The 20860-nt window shown below is 37.9% G+C and overlaps 1 protein-coding gene across 1 annotated transcript in view; it reads right to left on the reverse strand.

Annotated features, from left to right (window-relative positions):
- PPM1E (protein phosphatase, Mg2+/Mn2+ dependent 1E) overlaps window positions 1-20211 on the reverse strand; it is a 200572-nt gene extending 180361 nt beyond the window's left edge. Inside the window, exon 1 of the mRNA XM_080827185.1 lies at window positions 19593-20211. Within this exon, the coding sequence (XP_080683311.1) occupies window positions 19593-20062 (470 nt within the window). The 5' untranslated portion in view covers window positions 20063-20211. The remainder of the gene's footprint in view (window positions 1-19592) is intronic.
- Between the last annotated feature and the right edge of the window lie 649 nt (window positions 20212-20860).

Consider the following 20860-nt stretch of genomic DNA (forward strand, 5'->3'; position numbering starts at 1 on the left):
ATTGGTTAAGCCTCTGCCTTTGGCTCAGGTCATGGTCTCAGGGTCCTGGGATCAAGCCCCACATCGGGCTTTCTGCTCAGCGGGGAGCCTGCTTCCCCCTCTCTCTCTGCCTGCCTCTCTGCCTGCTTGTGATCTCTCTCTCTCTCTCTCTCTCAAATAAATAAAATCTTTAAAAGTTTTTAATAAAATAAAATATATATTTTTATATATGTAAAATATATAAATATATGTATATGTAAATATATAAAAATATGTATATATGTGTGTAAATATATATAAATATATGTAAAGTATATAAAATATGTAATATAAGTATATGTAAAATACATAAATATATGTATGTGTAAAATATATGTAAATGTACATAAAATATATAAATAAAATATATAGCGCTCATAACTTAGATATTTTTATAAGTTGGTTAAATCACCCTCAGCATTTATTGAAACAAAGCAATTAATGACACCTACAATGACTTATTTATGTAATTAAAAATAAGGAAATCACACAGATCAAGAGCAAATATTTTACTCAGGTGTACCACAGAAACATCAATAAAAATCCACTTTTTGTAGAGAAAAACTTTATAGTAACCTTTATCAGAAAGAATATATATTAAACATCTTATATATACGAAGTTTAAATCATCACTATGCAAATTTATCTAGCTTTCTCATTTCATAAAAATCTGTTAAGTATTCCAATAGCTTCCAAAAATCAAAATTACTGGACTTTCACTTGGGCCAATCAGTGCTGAAAGTAAGTATTCCCACACACTTTTTTTAAACTATAAATGATCATCTCCTGTAATCACAAACACCAAAAGGATTTGCTAAAAGAATCTTCTGACACCCAACTATTTTAAGTAAAGAAACATCAACATTACTACATTTAACCAGTAAAAGCAAAAATAGTATTAAGGCCATTTATAAAAGATAATGTTTAGATGTAGGCTGAATCTGGTTAAAATTTTTACTCGGAAACATTTGTCATCTTATTTCTGTAAAATGCTCGTTATAATGACTAAGATAAAATCAAATTAATTGCTAGTTTAAAAAATAACATTATTGTAAAAGTGGCTGAGTGCTGACTATGAAGCTACACCATATGGATTCATATCTTAGCCACTTACCAGTTGTGTGAACTTGGACAAGTTTCTTACCCAGTACCTTAGTTTTCTTACCTGTAATGAATGTGTGGTTGACAACAGTGCCTGGTTCATTTGGTTGTTGTGAGAATTAAGTGAATTAATATATGCAAAATACCTGGGCCAGTGCTCTACAAGCATTATTTAGGTATTTTCTAATCTTTATTACTATTGTAAATACAGCTTAAGTGGGGTGTATGGGTGGCTCAATCGGTTAAACATCTGCCTTCGGCTCAGGACATGATCCCAGGGTTCTGGGACTGAGCCCCGCGTTGGGCTCCCTGCTCAGTGGGAAACCTGCTTTTCCCTCTCCCATTCCTCCAGGTGCCCAGCCAGCCAGGCGCCCCTCATGTAACCTCGATTTTCATTTGGATTCTTACGTTCTCCCTGATGCAGTGGGCTCTCAATTTTTGATGTGCATCATAATTACCTAGGGTTTTTATTCAAAACAGGATTCCTGGAACCCAAAGAAATTCTCCTTCAGTTGTATGGACAGGAGCACAAGAACCTGCATTTTTTTTTTAAGATTTTATTTATTTATTTGACAGAGATCACAAGTAGACAGAGAGGCAGGCAGAGAGAGAGGAGAAAGCAGGCTCTCCACGGGCAGAGAGCCCGCTGTGGGGCTCGATCCCAGGACCCTGGGATCATGACCTGAGCCAAAGGCAGAGGCTTTAACCCACTGAGCCACCCAGGCGCCCCAAGAACCTGCATTTTTAACAAAACATTCCAGATGATTCTGAAGCAGGTAATTCATGTCCAACACTATAAGAAACACTGCTCTAATGGTTTCATTTATGATATGAATGCCATGCTTTAATTCACTAAATATTAGTTGAATGCCTAATATGTGCAAAGCTTAGTGCTGTGATCAAACATGAATTCTACTTTAAGGAAGGTACATACAGTTTAACATTGGAGATAAAACATGCATATAAATGACATATAAAAAGGAAGGAATTATTGAATGTCTTCTAAAAAGATACAGATAAAATACTGGGGAGTTCAGGGAAGGGAATAATTACTCCCAGCTGACCTCTGGTAAATTCTAGTTGTAAATAACATTGAATTTGAAATGAGTGTTGAAGGCTATGTCTTTAGATCGGAAAGACAGAAATTAATAATTCTCTCACTGAATGATAAATGTGTCTAATAATAAACATCACTTTATGACTCAGAAAAACCACTCCCTACTTCCTAAATTTTATATTTCTAATCTGGGTTACGGTCTTATGTTGGCCTGTATATCCATCCAGCACCTTGATGTGCTTGTATCTCTCTAAACATGTCTCTGAAAGGATCTGTTTTAGTACTTTTAGTATTTATTTGTCCTCTGAAAGATAAGTTTACAAGTAGATACTGATACAGAGAAATATACTTATCCTTTCATAAATCTTTAGGAAGAAAATAGGATTTAAGCATAGCTGAAATGAGAACATTTTAGGCAGTCTTCAGTTCTAAAATCTCCACACATGTTGTCATCAGGTAGCATGACGAGAGGAAATGATCAGAAAAAAAAAAAAAGAAAAGAAAGCAAGAAAGAAAAAAAGAGAAAGAGATTTTACAATTTAGAGGCCATTATTCTAGAAGCCAAACAAAACAAATTACAGGGCAGAAGAAAGAGTATAAGGCTCTTCTATTTCCTGATTATGGGGCGTTTTGTTTAATATTTGTGGCATTTCTATTTACTTTTAAAAATTCCAGTATCTTTCCAGAGACACAGTAAACACAGAGTCTACAATGCCTAATATTAACTGAATAAATGACTGAGTAATTGACTTTCAGGTTATTTCTCTGGTCTTTCTTGAGGTTTACCCTTCCCTATTCAGAGAAATAAGAGTCAGCCAGACAAGTCCCAAATGGGCTATGCTTTCTCATCTCAATGCCTTTGTAATGGCAGACTCTCTGTTGGAATGCTTTTCAACTCCCTCCTCCTTTTGGCTAATTCCTATTTAGTCTTCTAATCTCTAAAAATGTAAACATCCCTCTTCCACAATCTAATGTCCTACATTGGCACATCTGCCTCAGTGTTCCCATAAAATGTTCCCTCCATATCACTGTGTCTTAACTCTTATCAGTATACAGAGGCAGCAAGATAACAAGCTTTGGAAGTTCAAATTCTGATTCCACCACTTACCATGTGACCCTGGAGGAGTTACGAAAACATTAATTTTCTGATTTAAAAATAGAAATAATATGGGTCGCCTGGGTGGCTAAGTGGGTTAAAGCCTCTTCCTTCGGCTCAGGTCATGATCCCAGGGTCCTGGGATCGAGTCTCACATCGGGCTCTCTGCTCAGCAGGAAGCCTTCTTCCCTTCCTCTTTCTCTGCCTGCCTCTCTGCCTGCTTGTGATCTCTGTCTGTCAAATAAATAAATAAATAAATAAATCTTTAAAAAAAAAAATAGAAATAATAGGGGCGCCTGGGTGGCTCAGTGGGTTAAAGCCTCTTCCTTCGGCTCAGGTCATGATCTTAGGGTCCTGGGATCGAGCCCCACAGCGGGCTCTCTGCTCAGCAGGGAGCCTGCTTCCCCCTCTCTCTCTGCCTGCCTCTCTGCCTACTTATGATCTCTCTGTCAAAAAAATAAATAAAATCTTTTAAAAATAATAATAATAAAATAAAATAAATAAAAATAGAAATAATAGCATATAATGTGCTTAGTATATCACCTCATACATAACAGAATAAATAATTTTTATGATACATTGTACTGTACTGTAATTTCTCTGCCTTTTCCTCTAAACCACACACTTCTTGAGGAAAGGAACATATATTTTATTTCTGCATAAGCAGCATTTAACACAGTGCTTGGCGTATAGTAGGTACTTAGTATTTTTTTGATGACTAAATAAATATTACTCCCATTATAGTAAAATTAATTTGCCACTTGGAATCCTTCTTGTAATGAGGTGGAAAACAAGTGATAAGTAAAGAAAATAAACTCCATTAATATCAATTTCAAAAAAGGATACTGTCTTTAATCATATTGTTTTTAGGATTTACTGTTACTTATGCATATTAAAAAATAGTAAGTGTTTCAATATCTTGCTTGAATATTGCTGGTCATATATGCTTCAGGAATTGAACACCCATAATTTTTGGTATATACTGACCATAAAACTACCAAGTCACACGTAAGGCTATCTTGATTTAGATAATGACTTAAGAAAAGTTATAATAAATCGCTTTTTAGGGGCACCTGGGTGGCTCAGTGGGTTAAGCCTCTGCCTTCGGCTCAGGTCATGATCCCAGGGTCCTGGGATCGAGCCCCACATCGGACTCTCTGCTCAGCAGGGAGCCTGCTTCTCCCTTCCTATCTGCCTGCCTCTCTGCCTACTTGTGATTTCCTCTCTGTCAAATAAAAAAATAAATAATCTTAAAAAAAAAAAAAAATCGCTTTTTAAAACCAAGGAAATTCTTAACCTAGCAAAGCTTAATTAAAATCTCCCTTTATAATCCTTAGGGAAATGAGAAGAAACTTAGTTTCATGGTTTGGTAATTTTAACCTATGTAAGACTATAAAGATATACTAATTAATGTAATATTTAATGGGCTTTTTCATTTAATGTTTAACTAGTTGGTGAATAAGAGTATAAGGGTTCTTTCTGAGAAAAAAGCTTTTATATTTGATCTCTAAAATATTTTAACTTCAATACATTTTTATAGAACTATGCTAGAAGCTGATATCATTTGTCCTATTTTCACCTCCTTTCCTTGATAGTCAAAGATAGTTTTATTTTTTAGCATTATATGTTGAATATAAACTGATATTTTAATATATAACATGATGTTCTGATTCTGAAGGACAAGCTTTACTTTGAGCCATTTTTAATGCTGTATGCAAAAGAATAATGATTTTACAAGGATAATTATTCCAAAACTATGTTACTGTATATGGACCCATGGAACTGTAATCCACGACACTTCTAGAATACAAGTGATCACTCTTTTCTGTTAATTTATAATCTGCTACTTATTAATAACATGTACTTCACTGTCTTCTGGAAGATCACGTACTGAATATATGATGTTAATACAGACTGCAACCTGAGCAAAAGTATTTCTCTTTTTAATAAAAAAAATAGTTTTAAGATTTCTTTCCAAAAGAAATACAATATTGAGTGGATGAGTACTATAGTAGGCATTGAAACTGTATAAACCTATACAGTTTTTTAAACCTATATAAATAGGTGCCCTTGGCTACCTCAATAATTCATACTGAAATTAAAAGATCTAAAAAGATCGGAGGACCTACCAAGTACAAAATGGGAAAAAATATCTCTAGGCACCTTAGTGAGTTAATAGTAATATGTCTGCCATTGTTATGAACTATACACTGTTATATTTTTAATAAGCAGCACTAATTTTCAGTCTTTTCTTTCATTAGAAGCAAGAGTTCAGGAAAATTCAAATGCAAAAAAGTTTTTTTAAAGATTTTATTTCATTTGACAGAGCACACTCAAAGGGGGAGCAGCAGGCAGAGGGAAAGGGAGTAGCAGACTCTCCACTTAGCAGAGAGCTCAATGTGGGACTCAACCCCAGGACCCTGGAATCATGACCTGAGCCAAAAGCAGATACTTAACCGACTGAGCCACCCAAGCGCCCTAAATGCAAAAATTTAGACTGCCCTTTATTTATAGGTAAAACCTAAGTAAGATGGACTTTTTAGGCAGAAGATGAGATAAAAATCCAACTACCCTCTCTCTCTCAAAAGGGAGGTTGTAGTTAGCCAGGAAAAGTAGATGTTCTATGAATTACAAATAGCACCTACAAAGGCAGACAGGTGAGAAATAACATGATTATCTTTAGAGAAATGCAGTGAATTCAATTGTGCTAGAAAATCCAGTGAGGCTAGACTAGAGGATAGAGACTAATGGTTGGGAGGCTACTAAAGTAATCAAGACAAGAAGTGATAAGAGCCTCAACTAGGGGGTGCCTGGATGGCTCAGTACCTTAAGCATCAGACTCGATTTCAGCTCAGGTCATGATCTCGGGGTCGTGAGGTTGAGCCTGCTTGAGGCTCTGCACTGAGCATGTAACCTGCTTAAGATTCTCTCTTTCCCTCTCCCTCTGCCCCCTGCCCAGCCAGAGAGGGAGAGAGAGAGCCTGAACTAAGCAACAGCAGTTCAAATTCAAGCAACTGAATTGAATTGAATCTTCACTGAGATTCTTCCCCATAGAAATGTTTGTAACGAAAAAAAAAAATGTTTGTAACGTAGCTTGAAAATCACAAAATAAACTTCAAAGCTTTAAACTCTCAAGTCAGTCTGCCTAATTTATGTCCTAGTGACAACCCTAATGGTGGAAACTTGAGAAAGTTCTTTAAACTTCCTCCACCTTGGCTTCCACATCTGCAAAACAGATTAGTAATAGAACCTAATATTAAATAAAAGAGTTCTTGGACAAGTTCTGAATAAATGTAGTAGCAACAACAGAAATAGGAGCGGCTTAAAACCACTATTAGTTCCACGATTATTTCAGGTGCAGACAGTGTTGATTCTCTGCAGGTTTACGTTGTTAACTAAGTCTTATAGAAAGATATTTATATTTATCAATCCAAGATTAGAGAATATCCTGGCAAAGAGCACTTAAATGCAAATTCATATTTTCTACCATGACCTTGAAAAGTTGAAGATATTTTTATTCTTCTAACAGTATATACAAAGATTGTGAATATGACACACCCAAGTAATAGATGAGACTGTATTTATAAGCTGCTTTAAACCAAGGCTCTATGAACTGATAATTATTCACAATACCCAGAAATCAAATCTCAAAACTTCGGAGATCATTTCTACTGCAAAATCAGTGATAGCCTGATTTAATGACTGTCACCTCTCATATTTATGTAATAACTTGCTAGGTTCAATAAGACCATGTTCACAACATGATTCTTGCCCTCTAGAGTTCTGGCCTAAAAAGGATTTTATGTATCACATACCTCAAACACAATCTTATAAACACCATATATACATATCACCTTATATATATATACAAGCCATATACATATATACACACGTATATATCACCACATATATATAAACACTATATATATATAAAAAACACCATATATATATACACATCACCTTAAAAGCATTACATTTTATGTTTTTTTATGCAAAGGTGAAATTAGCTGTGCCACAATTTACTTCTCAAAAAACAGGCTTATTAAAAAGCACTATTTTGTTTTAGTTTTTATTTTTAGATTCACGAAGTAGAAAACCATGAATAAGAAAGTACTATATAAGGATCAAAGATCAAACGTTGTGTCTTGTGGTAAGTAGGTCAAATACTTCAAATCCATATAAAAACTATGTTTCTGTGCGAATTTTATACATCATTATGGAATCAAGTCACCAGGAAAAAAATTATGTTTGATATTTCTAACCAGCACACTGGCCTTTGATTCTTTTTCTTTTAATGACTTAAACTAAAATAAAAAGTAATGGACTGCTCTTCCTCAGACCTATATATCAGAAGGTAAAGTCTTAAGTGAAAATACAAGGAATTAAGATTAGTTTCAATCTTTTAACTAGCTCATTACTCTCTATACAGTATTCTTTTTCTTCTTATTCAAACTTGTCATGTGAACAATATTCTCAAAAAACTCTTTTAAAAACTCACAATATTACACAAAAACTCTTTTTAAGTCCCTGAAAAAATTCATTTACAAAGTTGTGGAGTGTTAATAATGAGAACTGTAAACATATTTCTGAAGCTAGTTGAAAATGTTAATAAACATACCAAAAATAACATAAAATATGAAGCCAAGCTCCTCTGCCATTCAGAGGAGAGAAAAAGAAAATAATAACAAAGAGAAAGAAAGGAAGGAGAATAGGCCTATAAAAATCTGGAAATGAAACAATCTGGTAGATTGAGCAGAGAAAAAGTTGACAATTCATTCATTTACTCAACAAATAACTGCCTATTATGGGCCAGAACTTCTACCAGATGCTGAATACACAAAGAACAACAAAATATTCTTTATCTGTGGCCTTCAGTCTGGAGAAGACATATTAAACTAATGTATACATGTATGTATATATATACTCACACATACATATATATATACATATACAGATACATATATAAAATTAAATTGTGGTAAATTGATATAAAGAAAAAGTAAAGGACGCTAGGAAACTGAAAGTAAGACTTAATTTAGACCATGGATAAGGAAACAGCTCTATAAAGAAGAGAAACTTTAAACCTAATGGTTGAGTTGGGTAGTTGGAGTTAAGGAGAAAAGTTGCTTGGGCAAAAAAACCACAGAAGTACAGAGGCCTTTAGAACAGACCATGGCAGATTTGGGGAAGTAAATGAAGACCGCTGTGATTGAAACATCAAAACTGAGCACAAGCAGAGGTGGGTCAAGATGAGGCCAGACAATTGTTGTATGGAAAACTGACCAAAGGGAGGGAAATGTGGAAGGAGAAACAACAGTTTAGAGTAATGCTATTGCCAGCTCAGTAAGAGCTGATGAAAACTTGGACCAGGCCTGTGGAAATGGAGACAAAAAGAAATGGGTAGAGTATTTTGCTTTCATTTAGAAGAGAATTAAAAAACTTTAAACAAAATAATTAAAATGTCCTGCCATCTTGCTTCTCTACTGTGGTATGAAGAATTAACTAAAATGGTCCCCCAAAGATTCCCCACTCTAACCACTTTAAAATCTGTGGATACTAATGAAATATCACTCCTGTGACTGTGTTATATTAACCACACGAGTCCTTAAAAGCAGAGAGCTTTCTCTGGTTGGCAACAAGAGAAGCCAGAGAAATGTGAACCATGAGAAGGACCTGATGTGCCATTAATGGTTTGAAAATTAAGGGGGGATGCCTAGGTGGCTCAGTCAGTTGGGCATCCACTTTCAGCTCAGGTCATGATCCCAGAGTGCTAGGATCAAGTCCTTCATTGGGCTCCTTGCTCAGCAGGGAGCCTGCTTCTCTCCCTCTGCCTTCTGCTTCCTCTGCTACTTGACAAATAAATAAATAAAATCTAAATAAATAAACAAACAAACCAAGGGGGAAAAAAGACGAAGAGAGCCATTTGAAAAGGACTATGGGTGGCTTCTACGAATGATAATCAGCCCCCCACCTGACAGCCAGCAAGGAAAAAAGGACCTCAGATCTTTTAAAAGGATCTAGATTCTGTTAACAACCTGTATAGACTGTTACAGTCTACCCTTGAGACTCCAGACAAGTCCAGTCTAGCCAACACACTGGTCTTGACTTGAGACCTTAAGCAGAGAACCCAGCTGAACATTCCTGGACTGCTGACCTACAGAACTGTAAGATAATAATGGGTGTTGTTTTAAGCCCTTAAGTTCTGGTAACATATTACACAACAGAAAACTATCACCTGTATACTCTGTGAGAAGTTAACAATTTGATCATTGAACTCTGAATCAGATTATTCTCTTGTCATAGAAAGAACTGTGGGGGGGGGGGAGGCACCTGGGTGGCTCAGTAGTTAAGTATCTGCCTTTGGCTCAGGTTATGATCTTAGGGTCCTGGGATTGAGCCCTGCATTGGGCTCCCTGCTCAGCCAGAAGCCTGCTTCTCCCTCTCCCACTCCCCCTGCTTGTGTTCCCTCTTTCGCTGTGTATCTCTCTGTGTCAAATAAATAAGCACAATCTAAAAAAAAGGGGGGGGAGGTGTGCCTGGTGGCTCAGTTGGTTAAGCAACTGTCTTCAGCTCATGATCCTGGAGTCCCAGGATCCAGTCCCCAAATCAGGCTCCCTGCTCAGCAGGGAGTCTGCTTCTCCCTCTGACCCTACCCCCTCTCATCCTATCTCATTCTCTCTCTTTCAAATAAATAAAATGTTATAAATAAAAAAATAAATGTAGGAAAAATAAGTTCAGCTTGTAATTCCTCCAAAGACTAAATAAAGATGTTATTTAGTGACTGGCGAACCCATTTAAATACGACTTTGAAATTAAATGTCAGATATGTGTTAAAGAATTAAAGTTTTTGTTACTAAGTCTAAAGCTGTGCCATTCAATTTAGTAGCCACTAGTCTCATGTGGCTACTAAACATTTGAAGTGGGATATTCCAAAATGAGATATACTATAAGTGTAAAAGATGGAGGATTCTGAAAACCTGGTATAAAAATTTAAAAGAACTCAATAATATTTTAATATCAATTACATATTAAATGGTAATATATTTTAATATATAATATTTGGATATGTTGGGTTAAATAAATTATTAAAACTAAATTCACCTGTCTCTTTTGAATTTAAAATGTGGTTAAGAGAAAATTTTCAATTATATATGTGATTCAGTTGTACTCCTATTGGAAAGCATTGGTTGAGACTTTTAGGCAGGTGTCCTCTTCAAATAGCAAAAACATGGACAAACCAAACCTCTCCTACTATGAAATTAGACAAAGTAATTTGGCAATATCTAACAAAGTAAAGGTGTACGTAACTTCAGTCTGACAATTCCTCTTTCAGGTATATACCCAAGAAATCTATGAATATGCACAAGGAGACATATCTAAACTGTAGAATTATTTTGACAGAAATGCTAGTTTTTCCACCAATGTTTTATGTTCTTTTCTCCATAGCGTAGAGTTGTTCTCAGTCCTGTTTGCTGTGAAATATGGACTATAGGTGGTGCCAACATGAACTGCATTCTAGTCAATGCAAAGTGAAAAGAATATTTGCCCCTTCTAAAGACTGGCTGCTAAAAACCTCCAAACCATTCTCCATTCTTATGTCTGCTGAATGGATGTTGGTGCCTGAAGCAACCTTGGAAACCACAAGCTGAAGGTGACATACCCTCTATTAGCTTGGATGGCTTAATCACTCCATAGAACCCAGCTCTTTCTTCTCCACTGAAAGTTAACTCTGTGAGCAAGAAATGAACACTATGTTAAGCTTTTGAGATTTCAGGATTTACCCATTAGAGCAGCTAGTATTAAACTAATATAGTGTATAATACACAAAAAAACCAGAAACAATCCAAATATCTGTCGACAGATTGGATAAATAAGTCATAGTACAATCGGACAATGGAATGATATAAAGTACCTAAAATGAAAAACAAAACCAAACCTGGATCTCTATATAACAACATGAAATTTTTTCAAGACAGCTAGTTACAAAACCAAAAACAAATTAAAAAGCCCCGCATATACTGAGACCATACAAACGCATGTGTAATAAAAATATAAAAATATACAGAACAGGAGAGTACATTCCAAGAATTCCCAGATTTCCTCTGGGAAGAAGGGAATGGGTTCAGAGAAGAGAGTGAAAACAGAGTCTTCAATTCCATATGAAATGTATAATTTCCTTAAAATAATCCTGATTATTTGTTAAAACTGGATGATGGGTATATGGATATTTACTTTATTATTCTATTTTGTAAATGTTTAAATTATTTTATAATACCCAAAATTTTTTTCTTATACATATCTGCTTAGAGAGTAAACTAGTAAAACCTTGTTAGAGGACATTTAAAACTATGTATCAAGAGCCTTAAATATGTAAATATCTTTTAACACAGTCCCAACACTAGAAATATACTCTAACAGAAATTAAAGTTTGTTAAAATTATGAACATCACACTATTCTTAGAGTAACCAGAAATTGGTAACACCTAAAATGTCCAACATAATTTTGATTAGATTACTGAGCATTCATTTTAAAGCTGGGTGATAAGTGTACTATTTTATTTTTTATATACTTTAAATTTTCTATAATAAAAAGTTTTAACATATTAAAATTTACTAAGTTTTTTAGATTTTTGTACTAAGTTTTTTTAAAAGTAATTTAAAATTGTAAGAACTGGGGCGCCTGGGTGGCTCAGTGGGTTAAAGCCTCTGCCTTCAGCTCAGGTCATGATCCCAGGGTCCTGGGATCAAGCCCTGCATTGGGCTCTCTGCTCAGCGGGGAGCCTGCTTCCCCCTCTTTCTCTCTCTGCCTGCTTGTGAGCTCTGTCAAATGAATAAATAAAATCTATTAAAAAATAAAATAAAATAGTAAGAACTAGGGGTGCCTGGGTAGCTCAGTCGGTTAAGCAATTGCCTTCAGCTCAGGTCATGATACTAGGGTCCTGGAATGTAGCCCTGTGTCGGGCTCCTTGCTCAGTGGGAGCCTGCTTCTCCCTCTCCCTTGGCCTGCCACTCCCCCTGCTTGTGCTCACTTGCTCTCTCTCTTTCTCTGTCAAATAAATAAAATCTTAAAAAATTAAAATAAAATAGTAAGAACTACACGTATTTATTTTTAGAACTATCTTTTTTTAAATCGTAGCTCATTCATGGATCAGCAAATATTTTTTTGTGTGTGTCCTTTACGTAGCTCTCATTATTAACTTAGGAACACAATGGCAAATGTGTAGGTAATAATCCAATACAATTGCCTCCAAACACTTGCTTAGGCACCTTACCAAAATATTTGGGACAACCATGAGCGTGCGCGCGCGCGCGCGCACACACACACACACACATCCACGTATGTATGTATATGTATGTACATATTTATAAGTTATGTACATACACACTCATGCATACCTGCACATTTGCACATACACAACTCTTACCAGCAATATATTTTTTTTAAAGTAAGCTCCACGTCCAACATAGGGCTTGAACTCATGACCCTGAGATTAAGAGTCACAGGCTCTATTGACCGAGGAGGTAGGCACCCCTCATCAGTAGTATTTCAGTATTTCTTTGACTAACCTGTATTTTACTATTTCACATAATCTATTTAATAAATCCATTTTTGTTCATTTCTAATCAGATAGGATTATATTAGCTTTTTAAAAAAATCTAATGTAGGGCTGGGGAAAAATAACTTAAAGATAAAAATATAAAAAATCTAATGTAAGTATGGGGGAAGCATAGACTCTCAAGTTTTGTTGTTTCTTACGCTTACAAATATATTCAACCCATGATTTCTTTGCAGGAACTTTTAAATCCAAATATCCATTTGTGAGAATTAGTTTTGTTAGAACCAGGAAATATAATCAATAGATCCATTAGTGCAGGTAAATCACAATACTTCATAATGTTCTGAAAATTGGAGGGAGGATATCACTGTTGACTCTTCTAACCTGTGAAACTTGCATTTCATCAGTATACCTCATTTACCACACTTGACATGAAATCAGTTGTCATACAGAACTGCCAATCTCAATCAATACATCAAATATTAATAGCACCCAATTTCATATTCTGCATACAATTTCATATTTTGTATATTTTGTATGCAAATAGATTTTAATATTTTCTTCTTTCACCCCAATGGATTATTTGAGGCATACCTCACTTTGAAGACCCCTGCTCTAGTAGAAGATAGATATTTGTTGACAAAAAAAATAATCAAAACAAGTGCTACAAGAGGACTAATCCCTGGGTTTCTAGAGGGGCACATGGAAGAGACACTAACTCATGACTGTGAGTTGGCAAAATGTTGCTAAATGGAGAACTTAAGAATGGGTAACAGATTGATTGGGCAAACTGGGGGTGAGGAAGCATGATATTCCAAGCAGAAGGAATAGTGTGTTATTATGCAAAGGTGCAGAGGTAACAGCAAACACAGCACTTTCAAACTAGTGTATTAGTAGTCTAAAATGGCTGAAGTGTAGTTTCTAGAGCTGTAGAAGTGGGAGGGAGTAGGTATTTAGGGATTCAGAGATGAGCTGATGGAATAAGATTATAAGGCCTTCTTTGGATTTTATTTGAGGGGCAATGGAGAGATAAATGATGAAGGTATACAGTAAATAATTTGGCCTTGCTCAAAGAGAAGTCTAGCCTTTGTCCCTTGTTCCTGGGAGGTAACCTCTAAACCCTGGAATTTCTGGAGTAATAGTAGTATTATATATGTGAGACCCCTGGACCACGTGATATCAGCCTGACCTTCAGTTCAACCAATCAAGCAATAAGTCTCAATAAAAACTCTGGACACTGAAGCTCAGGAGAGGTGCTTGGGCTGGAATACTCTATGTGTATTACCACACCTCAACCCTGGGGAGGGGAGCATTGTCTTCAATACTGAAGACAATGAAAGTTTCACATTTAAAACTCTCCTAGATTGTGCCTATGCATGTCTTCCTTTGGCTGGTTCAAATTTGTATCTTTTGCCTAAAATAAACAATATCCATCAGTATAATAGTCTTTAGGGAGTTCTGTGAGTCTTTCTAGTGAATTATCAAATCTGGAGGTGGTTTTGAGAAACACCTAAACTTACAGTTGATGTCAGAAGTGAGGGTGGTCTTGGGTGGACTCTTCCCTCTTTGTAGTTGGACCCTAACTCCTTGCAGCTGGGGTCAGAAGTCTTGGGGAGACTTGGTGGTCTGGAGGATTGTGCCTTTAACCTCGCAGTTTGGCTAACTCTGGGAAAAGAGTAAAAATATTTAAGTAGTAGGGACAGCTACACAATCTACATAATCTAGATTCTAGAGAAATCACTTTGGGGGCATCTGGGTGGCTCAGTGGGTTAAGCCTCTGCTTTCAGCTCAGGTCATGATCTCAGGGTCCTGGGATGGAGCCCCACATCGGCTCTCTGCTCGGGGGTGGGGGGAGCCTGCTTCCCCCTCTCTCTCTGCCTGCCTCTCTGCCTACTTGTGATCTTTGTCTGTTAAATAAATAAAATTAAAAAAAAAAAAAAGAAAAGAAATTACTTTGGCTATAATGGTGAGACTATATTGGTGAAGAGTAAGACTGGGAAAAGATGACAATAACAGTGGGAATGGAGAGGGACATATCTGTGAGATATTTTCAAGGCAAAATTGATTGAATGTGAGGGGTGAGAGAGAGAAATCAGGAATGGACCCACCAGAAAGAAAATCAGGTTTTAGTTTTGCTTATTTGGGGGGAGACAAGAAGAAGTTGGAAGATTGAATCGGGTGGTAAACAGTTTGAGAAGCTTTTTAGATATTCAGGTAAAGCTATTCCATTAGCAGTCAAAGCAGAGATGGATATAGAGTTGGGAACCAAAGTCATGGGGGAAATTGATACCGACTACAAATAAGTCACCAGAATGGAAAAGGTTAAGGATGAAATATCAATATTAAAGGGACAGTTGGAGTACTAAAAGTTCAAAGAAAAGCAGCAGCCTGAGAGGCAGGAATAAAACCCCAAAACTTAACCTGAAAAGGTTAACAATAAATGCTTGAAAATTTTTTCTTCTTTTTGTTAATGAAAATTCTCTCCATTTCTTATAGTGAACATCTATTACTTCTTTTTTTTTTAATTTAAAAAAAATTTTTTTAATTTATTTATTTGTTAGAGAGAGAGAGTGAGCACAGGCAGACAGAGTGGTAGGCAGAGGCAGAGGGAGAAGCAGGCTCCCCACCAAGCAAGGAGCCCGATGTGGGACTCGATCCCAGGACGCTGGGATCATGACCTGAGCCGAAGGCAGCCACTTAACCAACTGAGCCACCCAGGCGTCCCAGAACATCTATTACTTCTTAACAAGAAAAAAGATGTAGTTTTAAATGAATATTTTAAAGGTTGCATCCATGTATTTTTTCTATTTATATATGTAAAAGTGAGATAAAGTTTACTCATTTTCTGACCTATCTCAAACTTAATAATGATTCACATAATTCAATGTAACTGAATTATTAGTATCTAAAACCAAAGATTTTCTTTTCCAAGCAATTTTAAAAGTACCTCCCACCCCTCATTACTATCTGGAACTGCTTAACTTCACTGGGCTCCTGGAATATCTATCTCCCCCTCAAGAAGACCAACAAAGACTAAATGAATAACTGAGGAAACAATTGGTCTAAAAATCTAATGACATAGAACTCTAGTAAAGACTTCAGAGAATGTGTTTCTTCTGGATTAAAACAAATAGATATCCCCAGTATAGTGTACATAAATAAAATACACCATATTGACCCATGTAACCTATGCATGTAGCCTCATATTCACATTTGCTGTAAGATCAGTTACAAACTCTTATTTGCAAATTATTTCAAAGCTATAAAATACCTCATTTCTACCTTTACAAAGAGATTCTCTCATTAACCTCAGAAATTCTAATACTATGTCACTAAAAAATATTTACTTTAATCTCTTGGGGGACATTTGACCTTAAAATAAAACAGATCCTCTTATACTAGCAGCTGAAGGTTCTAAATCATTGGAGTTTCTTATTGACAATAGATCAACTCAGTGAAACAGTTCTAAAATACTGCATGCATTTATTATTTATTCTTAATGTTTAATAAACTGGAAAAAATGTTTAAATGGTCCTTAAAAAGGCATTTATAGTCCACAACAGAGGTCTTTCTCATCCAAGGAAATTTTTGCTGTTTTCAAATTGTTGTTCTTATTCTTTCAAAATGTTATGTTTTTTTTAATCTGGTAGAGAAATATCTAAGTATATATTTCCCATTTTTAATGCAAAATCTTTATTCCAAATACTCTGAAAAATTTTTAAGTTGCTAATTATAACTGTATTTTTTCTATTTAAACCTTGATCCTTTACTTACCTAAGTAATTGCCTACCTCAAGTTAGCCCTGACTTTGAGTTTACCAAAATGAAGAATGTTAAATATATCTGGTGTTCTTGTTATAAAATTCTTGAGAAGCAAAATATTGAGAAAAACATTCACTATGTTTTAATTTCCAACCGGTGTATACATAAAACTAATCAAAAGATAAGCACCCTTATTTCTTTTCTTCAGAGAATCTGTTTATTTAGCAGCTCCATATTGTATATTTCCAAAATCCTGACAGAAAACACACACTAGAGACTTATAAAACTGGTATTAAATGCAGTGTTATTTTCTTCTTACACTAGTCCCAATTATCAAATTGGTGAATATATAGTTCAGGTAGCTCTATTTAAGAATTTCAGCCTCCTTTGACAAGCATGGCAGAGTTTTTAAAGTATATCACAAATTCCCAAAATGAAAAGTGGGTGAGAAAATATTTGGGGGAAAGAAAATCACCGTCCCCAAATAAGCAATTTCAACATATTTCTAATCAGAATTATTTCAAAATATTTCCTAGGAAATTTAAGGACCCATCATTTCAAATATGTAAATGAGAATTTTCTGGTTCAGAGATTATTTTGAGAAATGTCAGAATTACTTGTACATAATTTGCCATTTCTGAATTTAGATCCACTTTCTCATCTATAAAATAAAGTGCTTAGACAGAAAACTGATCTACTTCCACAGTGTTTTCCAATATTGACTCTGGTGACTAATTGATATGATTTTCTTTTATAAATAAAAAATAATTAAAAGTGTTAATTTAAAAGTGTATATATATATATATATATATTTAAAGATTTTATTTATTTATTTGACAGAGATCACAAGTAGGCAGAGAGGCAGGCAGAGAGAGAGAGAGAGAGAGGAGGAAGCAGGCTCCCTGCTGAGCAGAGAGCCCAGACTCCGGGCTCGATCCCAGGACCCTGGGATCATGACCTGAGCCGAAGGCAGAGGCTTTAACCTGCTGAGCCACCCAGGCACCCTAAAAGTATATTTTTAACACAGTGAAGGTTTTCTTTGTTTTTAATCTGTTAAGGATCTTAAAGATACTTCACATAAACAAGCCAGCCATTTTATATCTGAATAAAAATAGGTTAATAGCTTTTGTACAAAGCATAGTAAAAATGATAAAATCTCTGATTTAAGGTGAAATAATATTTTCTAACTTTGTTAGTTTTACTTCAAATCCAAACTTCTGTTCTCAAATGGCCATTTTATCATTTGAATATCTTTTTCTAGTTTTATGCATATTGAAATTAATTTTGCTTCCTTTCCTATGGAAAAACACATTTACCACCTTATCATCTTTATATAGATTCCATTTTTTTAAAAAACCTTTTTGAATGGCAAATGTTCATGGTTGTTCTAAACTAATGACTCTTCTTAATGAACCTTCCTAATGTTTAAATGTGCGCCTCTTTAATTGTCACTGCATTTGTAAAGGTAAGAACTGTCAAAAAATGATCAGTCTGATGCTCAGATAAATTCCTCCACTTTGGTAAACATTTCCATTTTAACCAGAAGTTCTAAATGTCTTTATTTAGTGTTTAAAAATGACATTTCTAAGCCCTTTTCTCTAACAGTTTACAAACACTAGGAAGAAATACTCTAAAATGTTAATACCGGTTATCCCTAGTGGTGGTATAACACGCCATTTTATTTTTTATATTTCCCAGAAAGCATTATTACTTTGGTAATCGGATAGCATTTCAAAATTAAATTCTAAAAGGCTTATAAAGTATAGGACATCAACACAGTCCACTTCTCCAGCAGAAAGGTTAAATGCTTTTCCCCTATTGATAAGCTTGTTCTTTAACGGGAAGAATGATTTGATCAGGTGTCTGTCAGGTTGGATGAAAACCTGACATTTACTTTCCTGGCCCTTCTTTTAAGTTAGGCTTTGAACTTAATTGCAGTGATTCTTGCAGCAGTAAACTTTTTGGGGGGGCCTGAGTAACACCTTTCAATACAACTATCAGCAGAATGCCAAGAGACTCTCAGGTTTACCAATATTTTCAAAGACTTGTCAGCATTCTCCTCCGTCATTCCAGAACAATTACATTTAGAAAGAAACGCAACTGTAAACCATTTCTATTTCAAGCCCATAAAAACCAGACCTGGGATGAAAGGCAAAGCCTTGACCTTTCTATTTCAGACTTTCATCTGTGTGGCTAAGCCATCTGCTTTCTCTCCCCTACCCCATCTACTTAATGGACTGAAAATACTGCACCTGATTGCAATTTTATCAAACCAGCCTGACTTTTCCACTTTAACGAATTACGACTCTTGTCTTTCACCTCAAGTCTCGCTCGTAAAAATGTGCTTACCCTTCCCTCTCAATTCCTTCCCATCTCCCTCAATTATGAGTTATCAAATATCTTTGCGGCTTCCGTGGATTAAGCCATCTCAAGATCTCTTCACTTTCCACACCAAGCGCCTGAAGGAAAACCTACTCCAGTCTCTCCTCCTGTGGCTATAAAGCCGGTATTATTATCATTGTTGTTGCGGTTACGCAGGAGGCACCTCGCATCGCAGCCTAGAAGGGAGTCGCGTCTCTCCGCCGCCAAACAGGGGACTCAGACTAGGAAAAGACAGACCCGGGTGGGAGGAAACCTCCACGATGAAGAAGGGAGCTGCTAAGAGGGAGCTCGGAAGACTGGAAGAAAGGACCTTCCGAAGCACGAAGGGAAAGCGGCGTTTGTGAAGTGGAGCAAGAAGTGGGCGGCCGAGGTGCAACGGGAAGAAGGGGCCCGAGACCCGCGGGAGGGCCGGGGCCGGTGGGAGGGCTGGGGCCGAGGCGGGCGTGGGCAGCTCGCAGCGACCGCCGGAGTCCGAGGAGCTAGGGCGCTTCTAGCGGCGCGAGGCGCGGGAGAGGGGGCGAAGAGAGGAAAAGAGAGCAGTTGAGGGGCCGAGAGAGCCGCGTCGAGGCCGGCGCGGCGGGGACAGCGGGCCCACCCCCAGCCAAGCCCCGCTACTTAACTATTTGTAGAGCTGCTGCAGGCACAGGTCCAGGCTCTCGCCCTCCACCTCCTCACGGGTGATGCGCTCCGACAGCGGCCGTGGGAGCGGGGGTAGAGGCGGCAGCTGGGGCTGCGGCGGCGGCGGCTGTACGGCCGACTGCCCCCGGGCTGCCGCCGCGTCCTCTTCCTCGCCCTGCGCCGCTGCCACCGCCTCTTCCTCCACCGCCTCCTCTTCAGGCTCGGGGTCTTGCTCCTGCTCTTGCTCCCCCTCCTCCGTAGCGGCCACAGTGGCCACCTCCTCGCCAGGGTCCTCGACCGAAGCCTCGGCCGCCTCAGCCGCTACCAGTTCGGGCTCGGGCTCGGGCTCCGGCTCCGACTCGGGTTCGGGTTCCGGCTCGGGCTCGCCGCCGCCGCACGGTCCGCGAAACTCGCCCAGGAATAGCTCCAGGAAGCGCCGGTAAGTTTTCTCCTCGGGGCTGCAGCCGGCCATCGTTGCTCATGCCCCGGGGCCGACCGGGAAGTAGGTGGGGGGGGGCGGGGAGGGAGTCCAGGAAGGGGAGGGGGCTGCTCTCGAGCCTCGGGCTCCCGCAAAGGCTGTTAACGGCCGCACCGGCACGAGCTATCAGCACTAGGTTGCCTGGAGAGGGCTCCCGCAGGCGTGCGCGCCGCCGAGCGCGGACGTGCGCGGCCCGGGGGTGGGGGCGGAGCGCGCCGCCCCCTCTCGGGTCTGGAGGGAAAGTTGTTGGCGGGCGCGCGCGCAGGGTCCAGCGGCGGCCCACCCTCCAGCCCTCCCGAGAGCTCAGCCCACGCTGCCTAGAGACTGTCGCCATGGTAACCGGCTCTAATTAAGAATTTCAGGGTCCCTCCCGTCGAGCCCGCGGAGTCGAAAAGGACACTCGACTCGCCCGCTCTCCAACTCTACATATCTTTATTGTACGGATACGCTAGCCTCAACTGGGTAAGAGTGAACTAAGACATCTCCAAGTCTAGCTGCTGGTTCCCACTTGGATTGGATTTACCTCAGTTTTCCTTATCTGTCCCTGCGTTGCCTTAGCGTAGGTATCTGCTGAAAGATACCGCAGTGTCAACACCTTTTGTTGTTGGTGACACTAATTTAATAAGTAGTTTGGGGGAAAGGGGTATCACACACCTTTCAAGTGGTAGGCTCCTTTGCATATATCCTCTCATTTGATTCAGTGAAGAAAGTGGTGTTATCCTCATTTCTTAAAGACAGGAAACAAGATTAATATATATCTGCTTCCAGGTTTCAAAGCTACTCGCCATGGCA

Source organism: Martes martes, assembly GCF_963455335.1.
Source record: "Martes martes genome assembly, chromosome: 16".
NCBI classification, from domain to species: domain Eukaryota; kingdom Metazoa; phylum Chordata; class Mammalia; order Carnivora; family Mustelidae; genus Martes; species Martes martes.